The sequence below is a fragment of the Melanotaenia boesemani genome, chromosome 3, assembly GCF_017639745.1.
Source record: "Melanotaenia boesemani isolate fMelBoe1 chromosome 3, fMelBoe1.pri, whole genome shotgun sequence".
NCBI lineage: Eukaryota > Metazoa > Chordata > Actinopteri > Atheriniformes > Melanotaeniidae > Melanotaenia > Melanotaenia boesemani.
Window position 1 is genome coordinate 2,054,463 of NC_055684.1, and position 13,641 is coordinate 2,068,103.

At 41.2% G+C, this 13,641-nt stretch overlaps 1 protein-coding gene across 3 annotated transcripts in view; it reads left to right on the forward strand.

Annotated features, from left to right (window-relative positions):
- Window positions 1-13,641, forward strand: part of fbln2 (fibulin 2) — a 167,020-nt gene that overhangs the window by 89,945 nt on the left and 63,434 nt on the right. For all 3 annotated transcript variants that reach the window (XM_041981731.1, XM_041981734.1, XM_041981733.1), the window contains exons 5-8: window positions 454-640; window positions 5,976-6,185; window positions 7,100-7,210; window positions 10,311-10,412. In XM_041981731.1, the coding sequence (XP_041837665.1) occupies window positions 454-640; window positions 5,976-6,185; window positions 7,100-7,210; window positions 10,311-10,412 (610 nt within the window). The remainder of the gene's footprint in view (window positions 1-453; window positions 641-5,975; window positions 6,186-7,099; window positions 7,211-10,310; window positions 10,413-13,641) is intronic.

Consider the following 13,641-nt stretch of genomic DNA (forward strand, 5'->3'; position numbering starts at 1 on the left):
AGTGACATTTCCGTGTGAGGCGTGAGCCAGCAGGGAGGTCTATTTGTGTTTACTGGCAAACAGGTTGAAATGTATGAGCTGTGAATACTTCCATATGGAAGCGAGCCCTTCGGCTCAGACGGCATTTCTCCACCGAGGAAACTTTCTGCTCCGGCCTCCGAGCCATTCGTTCATTTGTAAAGGCAGTGGAGCCAAGTCATCGTGCCAAGTCCTTCACTCACCGGGTTTTAGAGGAAGGTTGCAGGGAAAAGCTATAGTCTGCTTTTCTTTGTAAGACATGTGGTTCAGCTTACGGCTGAAAGTCTTTGTAGCTGGATGAACCGGCCAAGTCTGTTCTCAAACTCGGCTGTTTGTTAAGCAGGTCAGAAACTGGAGAGCCAGACAGGAGGTGGTGATTAGAGACGCGAGGGGCACCTCGCTGATACATTCATCACCGGCTGTGTGGATGTGCAGGTGTGCTGCAGCTGCTGTGCCCTCGGCCTGTGGATGCGACGTGGAGGACAGGACTGCGAGGCCCCCCAACGTCTGAGCTACCCGTGCAATCACATCTTCCTCACCTGCTGCGAGGACAAGGATGGTGTGGGTCAGCTTCCAGTGAGGAGGAAGGAGAAACTCAGACCAACAGCATTGCCCAGAAGAGGTATCTGCTACACCAGGGGTTCCTAACCTTTCTGATAACATTTCCAGCATTAACACATTCCGATATTAACACTGTATTAATTTAGTTAAAGGCTCCATATATACTGCAGGCAGAAATGTCTCAGATGGGACTTTATTGTCCATATCCGACCCATATCTGATCTTTTTATTTCCGTCTCAAAAGCACAAATCCGACCCAGGATACTTTAATACGTGGTACTAGATGGCATACATATCAGATCTTTGTCAAGGCCACCTCAGTCTGAACGGTCATCCTACTTTTATGTCACTGAAGACAGATGTCAGAAATCTGGATCAGGTCCTGACTTTGTATCCACAGGTGTCCAGAGGAAGCAGCTACTACGGCACAAAAAGCCGTTGTTAGGATTTCTTCCGTTATTTCCTCCTTCTCCTTCTTTCCCTCACGTTGGTCATTATTTGTCAGTGCCGACGATGGAAGTGCTTCCAGATTAATACCCAAACACGAGTAGCGTCCACATTTACATTAGTCCCACCCCTAATATGTATATATATTAGGGGACTTTAACACATTAATTATGATTAGTTAATTACAAAAAAAGTTAACATGTTAAACAATTAACACATTTAAACGCAGTTTGAATTCCGTACAATGCGAAACGTTTGTCAGTGTGTGGGTTTCTCATACACCAAAAACACTGGTGCATACATCAGAGCTCGGCTAACCACTTTCCTACGCTGGCGCTATATTTAGCGAGTTTTCAACTAGCAACTATATTAAAAAGAAGCGACTAGCGACAGGCTGGACTCGAGCAGTTAAAATACTAAAAGATTTTTGTACTGGGTTGTATTGAAATGTGATTAAATGCTTTTTATCAGACTTTGATTAAGTTGTCCACTAAAATACATTTAAATAAAACAAAAAATACACACACATGCACATATATATATATATATATATATATATATATATAAATATATATATATATATAATATCACTAAATAGTCATTGTGATCTCCTGGACTTTGGCTCGAAAAGTTTTCCTCTAACTGGATCTCCCTTCGTTGACTACCCCTGGCCTAAAGGTTAGTAACTAAAGAAAATCCAGCTCCAGTTTAACAGCTGAAGCCTTGTCAGATAAATGACATGATCCATTTATTTATCATGTATGTGAACCTGCACAGGCAAGAAAAGCAACAAGCTAACAATAAAATAAAATCAAGCTGCTAGAAGAGCGGATTTAAAGTTCAATCAGGATTATTAACAAAAAACTACAAATCTTTAGATTTTGCTGCTTAAAAAAGGAAATTTACTTACTAAAATAATGCAGGGTTAAAATAAACACATTTTAAACAATTAAAGGTTTAAATTTAATAATCTATAAATAAAATTTAAATAAGCAATTTATTTATTTAATAAACTTTTCCTTTAAATACTAAAATGATCCACATTTATTCTGCAGCATTAGACAAACGTTTTCATCCAAAGCTGAGAGTTTGCTGAGATTATTTTTCATTCTGCTGGCTCCAACGTCCTCCTCCTGAAACCCTCTGTCCTGGAGAAGCTAGGCTGAACTCTTTGGAGTTGGACCAGACTGAGCTTCAGGCGTCAGTGTTTGCCCCACTGAAGCTCACGTTGCAGGTGGTGAACGGGTCTAATGTTCCAGAAGACGGAGGCTCTGCCCTGATTGGCCCGGATGGCGTTTGCATTGAGTGAAATGTGAAATGTGAGTAGATGTATGTGAGCAGAGATGAATCAGAAACAGATGGCTGCTCAGGCTGTTGTTGCTCTGCTTGCAGTAGGGAAGGGTTCCTCGTCTCTGATCCATCACACAGCTCGTGCTGCTGACATTTACACCAGGGGCTCTCAGACACCTTGGATTCCACCCAGAAGCATCCAAACATCCGTTTTCTCTGAAAATATCTGATTTCTGAAGGAAAACAACCTGTATGCTTCCTGGTTTAAACCCGGGAGAGCTGATGGACATGATGTGGTGAGGGACATGAAGGCCGTAAATCACGTTTATCACAGTATTGATTCAGTGGAAAATTATTCAGTGTTTACTGATGTCATGAACTCTGCCATGATATGAGTTTGATTAGACTGGATTCAGGATCCATAGATCAATATGAGACGATGTCTCAACTTGAACAACTTAAACATTTAAATAAAAAACAGCATGTTCTTTCATGTTTTAAAATTTAATTTGGATCAAAGCTTTCAGGCTGATGATCGCTGAATTGATGAATCCATGTAGAATAAATGAGCCTCATTCACCAGCTTCTTCTTAAAAGATTCACCAGCGTGTTCGTAGACTGAGAGATATTGTTCATATCTCTCCATGAGTTTAAAGGACGGATCAACTGGTCCAAGTTTGCAGGTAAATACCTGAAAAGGTCTATAAAAGGTCATGAGACTGAAGGACCGTGTTCAGAGACAGACCAGGAAAAATAACAGAACACCAGAAGAAAATAAAGAATATTAATAACGGAAATCTAATTTTCCTCATTTTTGAAGTGATAACATGGTTATACATAAACACGCTGAGAATCAAATCATATAAAGTCAACTTTAGGTACAAACAGATCATTAATTGCCCCTGAACCTGGATGACAGCCTGCAGTCTGGTCCATGAACACATCCTGATTAACATCGTGATGCCAACATCAACCTGCAGTTGGGTCCTGAACGCATCAGGGCCAATATCCTGGAGGTGACGTGGCTAAAGAGAAACATTTTTGAAACTACTACAGCTTGTAAAGAAATGACTTCGTGCTTTCCTAACACGTCCGGCACCCTGTAGGATGTTAAACGATGGAGCACCACTGCCTGCAGCTCCCGATGGAGGATCCGAGACAAGATATAATGCAATCTGTTGGCCTTTGTTGCCATGGAATCTTATCATAGGTCCTGAAAGAGCCCAAAACATGCCAAGAAATTAGTTGAACATTACAGCCTCCAAACCAGTGTGAAAAATAACCTGGACAGTGATCGTCTTGAAAGAAAGTCAAATGCATCTAAAACAAGAAAACCGTGCGATGGGACCTACTATGGCTTGCTGCCACCATGCGGCGCATCATTTAAAAGTAACAGCATGTTTTGTAAATTACAAAAGTAATTTTAAATACAAGACTGTATGTTTGTAGTTGTATTTTACTAAAATGAACATCAGAAAACAGCATAAACTTTCCTGAGTCTTCATAGATACAAAGAGTTTCATGAATGCCACAATCTTTGTAAAAAGTTTGTCGACAGTTAGGAAGAAAAAATGTGTTTTTAGGACATGTTGGTGAATCAGGAACATTGTTTAGTTGCTCCTCTAATGTAAAAAACGTGGTCTGATAGTGTGACTGAATGTGCAAACAGAACATTAAATTTATCTTGGAAAAGCAAAAGATTCACCTGAAAACAATTTTAATTATTCTTTTCAGACGTTCTTTCATTTATAATTGAATTTATCAGAACCAGAAACACAGCCTGTAATCAGGGTTTATTAGTCGGCCTGTAGCAGGAATAGCTGTATCCCAGTCTAATGGTGAGGTCAGTCTTCCTGCTGTTATTTCACAACACGAGAGAAATTCTGCTAAAGCTTGTTCTTTAATGAGCTGCTCTGTAACCACAGACGGCATCTCATTTCCTCGACTTTAAACGGGAAATTTCCCTGATGTCATTCTGTGGGAATTAATTAACCTGCTGACAGCTGGGACAGGTTCAGGAGCTGCACAGACTCCAAGTCAGCTGGCTTAATAAAGCCCTCTCTTTTCGTCTAGTTTTCTCTCTCACACACACACGGTGCATGAAGGAAGCCTTTATTTCTAGGTTTTTTATGGATGAAAAGTCAGATGAGATGCACTGTAATTATTTCCATATGGAGATATATTTTCAGTCTTTTCATAATATAAAAAAAGAAGCATTAGTCGCCTCAATCCACTGAATGTAAACCAGGTGATGACTTGGACACATATTTACTGAAAAACGACATGTGGGGGGTTGAAGTCTATTTTGTCGAACCAAAGCAAAACAAAGCAGAGTAATCAGTAAATATCTGACTTAACATTTAACTTCACACACTGTTTTCCTGGTGAGAGGATTCCACACCTGCACTTTTCCCACGATCTTTTTTAAACTTGCAACAGTTCAGCTGCACCAGCTTGTTTGCTCTGTGCAGCGACTGTCGGTGATCAGCTGATCGGCTTTTCTCTCTTGCTGCGAGTGTTTATGGATCAGCTGAGAAGGAGGAAACTAGCGTTCATGTTCACATATTTACCCCAAACTGTTGTTGCTGGCAGGACCTTCTCTAACACAGTAGCTGCTGGTGGTAGACAGTTTATACTTCAGCTATGCAGTGCCGGGTCTACAAATGTTCTGATGGGGGGCCAGGAGCCCTGACCAGGACAGCAGAAATCAGCACAAACACTCACACTTAAATGATACAAGGAAAAAGCTGTTTTTATCCAGATCATCAGTTTTTTCAGAGTTTCTTCATCAGTGTTGGCTGTTTAACTTCAGTCGTCACATCTGCTGCTTTAGATACGGGTCAGTTATCACCATGGAGACGGTTGGTGAGATGATGATATATGAATTCTGCATTATGATCTAGAACATGGTAGAGATGATTTATAACAACATATAGAAGAAGTACATTACATGGTGCATTTACTGACTATTGGACATCTGACGTTTACCCAAGAGAAGGTCAGTAAACATTAAATATTTGTAGCATCTGCTCGTTCTGGTGATACGATGCAGTAAAAACGGGTGATTAATCTTTTGAAATTATTTGAAATTTATAATTATTTGAAAGCTGTGATTAATTTGATTAAAATTTTTTATATTTTGACAGCCCTAGTTTATTTATAAATAGCTAATTCATGACATATACCATCTTAGGAAAGAAGAAAATTAAATTCAGTTTAGACAGATTTGATCCAAATAAGTCCTTTTTTTTTTTTTTTTTTTCTTTCTTGGCTTCTTTCTTTTTCCTCCTTAATAACGTGGAACAACCTCCTTCACCTGGAAACTGGTGATCACACCTATCTGAGGTGTTATCAGTCATCTAAACAGACATCTTACCCAGACTAACTAAAATCCGTTTACTGAAATCCTTCTTGCTGAATCATCTGGAACTCAGTGCAGTTCCCCAAAAACCAGTGCAACCATCCAACTGGTATCTAGTTTTCCATGGCTGAACCCAGACCGAAGCAGAGTAGAAACATCAGATGTGACATAATAAACCATTTTGGCCTTTTGACTGTCATAGAGATTGTGATGCAGTATTTGTTTCTTTTTTAGTGTTTTGTGGTTTTATGACGGAGGTGTGTGGGTTCTGGGATGTTTCAGGCCTCTCTGTTTTCAGTCTCAGACAGAAAGCTCCCCACAGAGGCGTTCTCCATCCGAGCTCCAGACCAAACTGCCAACGCCGTGGAGGAGCAGCCGGATGTGGACGAGTGTCGACTTGACCAGGGCCAGCTGTGCCAGCACACCTGCAGCAACATCTGGGGCTCCTACCGCTGTGGCTGCCACCGGGGGTTCATCCTGCAGGACGATGGACACTCCTGTGCACCAGGTACCTCACAGTCATGACTAAGCCAATCAGAAGCAGTGTGGGGCGGGCATTTGTAACAACTCCGCTTCCAAAAAACTATACGAAACCATGTCTTCCACCAGGCTGGATGCATTTCAACTGTTTTTGACTACATATGTCACTTGAAGTTAACAAGTTATATAATTTAATCATTTTAAAAAATAGTAGTCAGGTGTTTATGTTGACCATTCTTCCCTCCTTATCTGTCTTTCTGAATTTTGTGTTTGGTGAATTTAATTAATATTGAATTAATTATTAATTTAAGTTATTTGCTTATTTATAATTTGTTTTTATGATTATTGTCATAGTTTTGTATGTTGTTTATACATGACAGAAAATACAGTGAAAAAGTTCAATAAATGTGTTTTTGCTCATTTTTCTGGACCTCTGGCCTTCAATGGACCTTTGAAAAATAAGTTTGACAACTCCTGGTGTAAAGGAAAAGATTTAACATGCTAACAGAGCAACACAAACGCTGACCAGATAAAAGAGAATTCTCTCTTATTGGATACAGAGCAGTCTTATTTATATTTTACTTGCAGTTTTCTTCTGATTTTATGGTCGTCCCTGTGAGGGAACCTCCCTGACAGGAAACTACAGAGCCAAAGTTGACTTTTCCTCCACTTGTGATTGGATACCAGAGGCAGTAACATTATCATCATCATCATCCTCCTCATGGCATCGGTTCAGATTCCTCGCAGCCTCAGATGGAAGATAATTAGCTTCTCTGTAGTAAAGTTTAATGACAAACATCCATCACTGATCAGATGAAGTCCTGGAACGCAGCTGTTTGCCAAGTTTCCTTCATGTCTCAGAAACAAATCCAGAAACTTCCTGTTTGATCCCCAGCTAGTCAAAATGCTTCACGATCCTTTCTGCATGTTGTTTTCATGCAGTAAGTCCAGAGGAGGACAACATCAGAGACATCAACAGTCCAGCTGTGGGTCCAGTACAAAGCACAACCAGTGCAACCACCAGCAGCCCTGTGCACCTGGATCCCTGCACAGGTAAGGTCTCGTTTACATGTTCCACCGCTTTACAGTCTGCCCTACGAGGTCAATGAGCAGAGAACTGTACGAATCTACCGGCCACATCAGCTCAGATTGGATCGTTCATGCAGAGGACAGCTCTTCACAGGATCAACCCAGACTTTCTAAATCTCATCGTTCGTTGTGAGTGTAGGTTCACGTTATCCAGGGAGGATGAATTTCCACGGTAAAGTCAGTTAGCTGAAGGTGTTGTTGCCAGTTCAGGTGTCCAGCTCCACATTCAGTACAACATGCTAGTTTAACACGCCTCCATGTCATTTTACTTTGCTTGAACTGTAATGTGATAATGAGTACTGTGATTTTAAACTGTCCTCTTGAAGGGGAGTGGACCCCTCTGCTGGGTAATGGTTACCCTTCAGTTTTTTGTTACTTGAGGGCATCTATGAGGGGCCGTGTGAGACAGTATTCAGAATTACCTCCCACAGACAGTCATTCCCACACTGTAGTAAGATTTCTGAAATTACGTTGCACTAGTACTAGTGTGTGTGAGACAAATTTCACTTAAGACAGAAGTCATTTCGGCTGAAACAGAAGTCAAGAAGTAGGAAAAAGGAGTTCATTTTCAAATCAAACTGAAGAGGAAGAAGATGGAGAACGCTGACAAATGAAGACTTATGCTGCACAAAAGTCTGTTCAGCCGCCTGGAAGTCTCATATTACGAATGAAAGCATTTCAGTACAGTGTGTTACAGGTTTCACCATAATGTGTGAATGATTTCAGTACGATGTACGGGAGGTTTTAGTATAATGTTTGTGTGACTTAAATTTCATGTGTCTGTGAGAGGGTAATTCTGGATAATGTCTCAAACGGCCCCTCGTAGCATCCAGGCTTCAGAGAGGAATCCACGTGAGGCAGGGAAGTCTACAAGCAGTGAATGCCGTCTCCATGTGTAGAAGGCAGCATCTGCTCAGCACATTGACGCTGGTTTTACTGTGAGCATGCATGCAGACCAGGCTGGCACAACGTCCCAGACCGTCCTGTTTCTAAAGAGAAATCAGGACAATTGCTGCTATGCATGAGCTTTCAGTCAGCAGGTGGACAGCAGCAGCTCACAGCTGAATCCTAATCAATCTGAAGAAGGTTCTGGAAAAGCTCCCGGCCCCAAACATTCCTCAGACTGCTGGTTATAGGAATGAGCTTCAGAGGGGAATACAATGGTGAGCAGGGGCGTGGCCTCTTCTATCCCGGCATGTTTCCCAGTAAAACCTCACCGAGGTGTGAGCCATCCAGCGGTGAGAGATGAGGTGATGTGTGTATATACCTGCTGCAGCAGGATGCAGCCAAAAGGTACAATACTGGAGGTCTCCACTGGGGGCAGTACACAGCACCTGGACTCTGCCGGTCACGTTGTATTTCCAGGCATTTCCGTAAACAGTTTACTCATCTGCTGCCAATGGTTAAGACACGCGTGTTTATCACTGTGCAACCGGGTAGCTGTGGACAAGGTTCGACTCCTCAGAGCTATCCGCCCTGGTGTTTACTTCTGACCTCGTGTTCGTGCTCTTGTTCACGTGAGCGCCTCTTGCGTCCGAGTCAATATTGCAACTTGTTTTTACAAAGAAAAATTTTAGCTTTATACTTTAAAAATAAACAGAGAAATAAATACAACTTGCTTTAGTTTATTCTAAATAATGATGATGTTCTCAGAAGCTCCTCTCACCCCTTTAAAAAAGTGCAGCATGGTTTCACTGGCCAATTCAACTGGGTTACAAAAGCCCCGTTTCCACCAACGGGTGCAGCTGTGTGCGGGTCGGGATGCATTTCTTTTTTGAGTTTCCACATGCTAAAAACTGGGAAGGGTACCCTAATATCCAGCCCGACCTTTCCTTAGTTTTTGGGACCTTCTATTACGTAGCTGAGGCATCTATTGCTATCCGGTTGATACTCCGCCTCTCAAGTAACGTTACGGTTCGCTGTGGGAACGCAACGAGATCACAGTTTACAGACCAGATCCGTACCCTAACCGACCCGACCCGCCCAACCTGCACCTGTTGGTGGAAACGAGGCTTGAGCCAATGTATGGATTTATCAGAAAGCCAGAGGAGGTGGGTAAACGTCATGTCGATCCCTAAAAAAGGAAAATGACACAAGGAGAAGCAGCTGCTTCGTGATTACTCTGAGAGGAGAAACTGAACTAATGCCCGTCTAAGCTGTAGGATTCATTTACAGACGATACAGATTCATTCATCCGCTTTTTTTCCGCCAGTCGTTTGACAATAAGATGTCGCAGACTTCACTATAAAAACCAGCTCAGCGTTGTATGAATGTTCTAGAGGAGCCGAATATTTCAACTTCCAAACCCTAACTAAACCAGTCTGATTATTAAATGATCTGTTGGTGCATCTGAGGCACATATAAGATGTCTTATAATTAACTTAATTGTTTAACTCAGCTTGTTAATTAGAATGTAAAGTCCTGAGGAAGTAGGATCTCTCAGTAAGGTCCTCAGCCTACAGCCAGACAGGAACTTTCATTATGCTGATTTTTCTAAGTGAACCCCCAAATTCAGGTGAGATTAAAATGACATCGTTTACCTGCGTTTACCAACAACCTGATATTCAGTTACAGTTATTTTCTGATGTGAATCCATGTTAGTTTATACATCTGATTGATCATAACGTCTCTGTTTAAATGTTTCACTTTTGGCTGGAGTCTAAAAAAAGTAAAACCTACCATTAGTCGGCTCACATTCATATTCTTTGGCTTTTTGCCCCCAAAGTCCCCAATACTGATTCTGGCCTTGGTATTGATAATATTGATATTTTAATTGATCCGCACAGCTCTAATGAGGGGCCTACGCCCCTGCAGAGCCCCATGTCTAGCAGCGCCCCTGTTGGTGAAAGCTTGTGGGGAAACTTCCAGGCATATGTAACTTTGTAACAGAATTACCTTTAAATGGAGAGAATTGATCGTGCTTTTTGCTTACGATGAGGCTTGAAACCTCATCGAGGAAGCAACGTCCCGACTCGATGGTGATGATGACGATGAGAGTTTCTGGCTGTGCTGGAGCTGTGTGGGATCCAGAGGTGATGGTGATCACGGTGCTCGTCTCTTCCAGGAAACAGCGCCTGCAGTCAGCAATGTCTTCCAGTGGCTGGCCGAGCTCATTGTTTCTGCTTCCCAGGGTTCTCGCTGATGGCCGATGGACGCACATGTGAAGGTAAGCAGCACCACTTCCTGTCACACCACCATATGTGCTTCATAAAACTCATGTCTTTCCATAATAAGGATTGTTCAAGGTAACCTGACACCATGTATGTGTCTTGACTTCGGCATGAATGCAACTAGAACCCACAGACTGAGACGTGATGATGGGCAGCAGAGCAGTGAGCACAGATCCATGCTGGTATTGTGATGCTAAACACCCTGACTGATTAGCTTCCTGTTGCCTGGTGGTATAGATGTAGCCCTGCTTTCTCAGAACATGAGTCAAACACAGCCAATTATTCTGCAGTAAAAACACTGTGCATGAGGTCTGAGCGCTCACCCAACTCCCTCTCAAAAGGCTCTGTGGTATCTTTACAACCGTCTGTTTCACTTTAAATGACTAGAAATAATAAACATAGTGTAAAATAAAACATAAACCAACCTGTCTGCACTGGTCAGCTCAAGTAGTGAACAATACAGTTAAGAAAGTTAGTGAACCGGCTGAAATTATCTGAATTCGTTTCTGAATTTCTCTGAAAGTGTAAACATGTAAATTACTGCTCTTTTCAAAATCAATGTCAACTTTATTTCTACAGCACACCACAAAGGCCGAATTTATTACTAACAGAACTTTGTAGAAATAACACACAGATCAACAGTAACCAAACCTTTTCTTGTCTCATCATTCACCAGTCTGTAGTAGCTTTTGATCAAAGTATAAACCAGTCTGTAGCAGCTTTTAATCCCAGTATAAACCAGTCTGTAGCAGCTTTTAATCCTAGTATAAACCAGTGTGTAGCAGCTTTTATCCCAGTATAAACCAGTGTGTAGCAGCTTTTAATCCCAGTATAAACCAGTCTGTAGCAGCTTTTAATCCCAGTATAAACCAGTGTGTAGCAGCTTTTAATCCCAGTATAAACCAGTCTGTAGCATCTTTTAATCCCAGTATAAACCAGTCTGTAGCAGCTTTTAATCCCAGTATAAACCAGTGTGTAGCAGCTTTTAATCCCAGTATAAACCAGTCTGTAGCATCTTTTAATCCCAGTATAAACCAGTGTGTAGCAGCTTTTAATCCCAGTATAAACCAGTCTGTAGCAGCTTTTAATCCCAGTATAAACCAGTCTGTAGCAGCTTTTAATCCCAGTATAAACCAGTCTGTAGCAGCTTTTAATCCCAGTATGAACCAGTCTGTAGCAGCTTTTAATCCCAGTATAAACCAGTGTGTAGCAGCTTTTAATCCCAGTATAAACCAGTGTGTAGTAGCTTTTAATCCCAGTATAAACCAGTGTGTAGTAGCTTTTAATCCCAGTGTGAACCAGTCTGTAGCAGCTTTTAATCCCAGTATAAACCAGTGTGTAGCAGCTTTTAATCCCAGTATAAACCAGTCTGTAGCAGCTTTTAATCCCAGTATAAACCAGTGTGTAGCAGCTTTTAATCCCAGTATAAACCAGTGTGTAGCAGCTTTTAATCCCAGTATAAACCAGTGTGTAGCAGCTTTTAATCCCAGTATAAACCAGTGTGTAGTAGCTTTTAATCCCAGTATAAACCAGTGTGTAGTAGCTTTTAATCCCAGTGTGAACCAGTCTGTAGCAGCTTTTAATCCCAGTATAAACCAGTGTGTAGCAGCTTTTAATCCCAGTATAAACCAGTCTGTAGCAGCTTTTAATCCCAGTATAAACCAGTGTGTAGCAGCTTTTAATCCCAGTATAAACCAGTGTGTAGCAGCTTTTAATCCCAGTATAAACCAGTGTGTAGTAGCTTTTAATCCCAGTATAAACCAGTCTGTAGCAGCTTTTAATCCCAGTATAAACCAGTCTGTAGCAGCTTTTAATCCCAGTATAAACCAGTTTGTAGCAGCTTTTAATCCCAGTATAAACCAGTCTGTAGCAGCTTTTAATCCCAGTATAAACCAGTGTGTAGCAGCTTTTAATCCCAGTATAAACCAGTGTGTAGCAGCTTTTAATCCCAGTATAAACCAGTGTGTAGTAGCTTTTAATCCCAGTATAAACCAGTCTGTAGCAGCTTTTGATCCCAGTATAAACCAGTCTGTAGCAGCTTTTAATCCCAGTATTAACCAGTCTGTAGCAGCTTTTAATCCCAGTATAAACCAGTCTGTAGCAGCTTTTGATCCCAGTATAAACCAGTCTGTAGCAGCTTTTAATCCCAGTATAAACCAGTGTGTAGCAGCTTTTAATCCCAGTATAAACCAGTGTGTAGCAGCTTTTAATCCCAGTATAAACCAGTGTGTAGTAGCTTTTAATCCCAGTATAAACCAGTCTGTAGCAGCTTTTGATCCCAGTATAAACCAGTCTGTAGCAGCTTTTAATCCCAGTATTAACCAGTCTGTAGCAGCTTTTAATCCCAGTAGAAACCAGTGTGTAGCAGCTTTTAATCCCAGTAGAAACCAGTCTGTAACAGCTTTTAATCCCAGTATAAACCAGTCTGTAGCAGCTTTTAATCCCAGTATAAACCAGTCTGTAGCAGCTTTTATTCCCAGTATAAACCAGTGTGTAGCAGCTTTTAATCCCAGTATAAACCAGTCTGTAGCAGCTTTTAATCCCAGTATAAACCAGTCTGTAGCAGCTTTTAATCCCAGTATAAACCAGTCTGTAGCAGCTTTTAATCCCAGTATTAACCAGTCTGTAGCAGCTTTTAATCCCAGTATAAACCAGTGTGTAGCAGCTTTTAATCCCAGTATAAACCAGTCTGTAGCAGCTTTTAATCCCAATATAAACCAGTCTGTAGCAGCTTTTAATCCCAGTATAAACCAGTCTGTAGCAGCTTTTAATCCCAGTATAAACCAGTCTGTAGCAGCTTTTAATCCCAATATAAACCAGTCTGTAGCAGCTTTTAATCCCAGTATAAACCAGTCTTTAACAGTTTTTAATCCCAGTATAAACCAGTCTGTAGCAGCTTTTAATCCCAGTATAAACCAGTGTGTAGCAGCTTTTAATCCCAGTATAAACCAGTCTGTAGCAGCTTTTAATCCCAATATAAACCAGTCTGTAGCAGCTTTTAATCCCAGTATAAACCAGTCTTTAACAGTTTTTAATCCCAGTATAAACCAGTCTGTAGCAGCTTTTAACCCCAGTATAAACCAGTCTGTAACAGCTTTTAATCCCAGTATAAACCAGTGTGTAGCAGCTTTTAATCCCAGTATAAACCAGTGTGTAGCAGCTTTTAATCCCAGTATAAACCAGTGTGTAGCAGCTGTCAGACTGGGAGGTAAAATGATGTAAAAT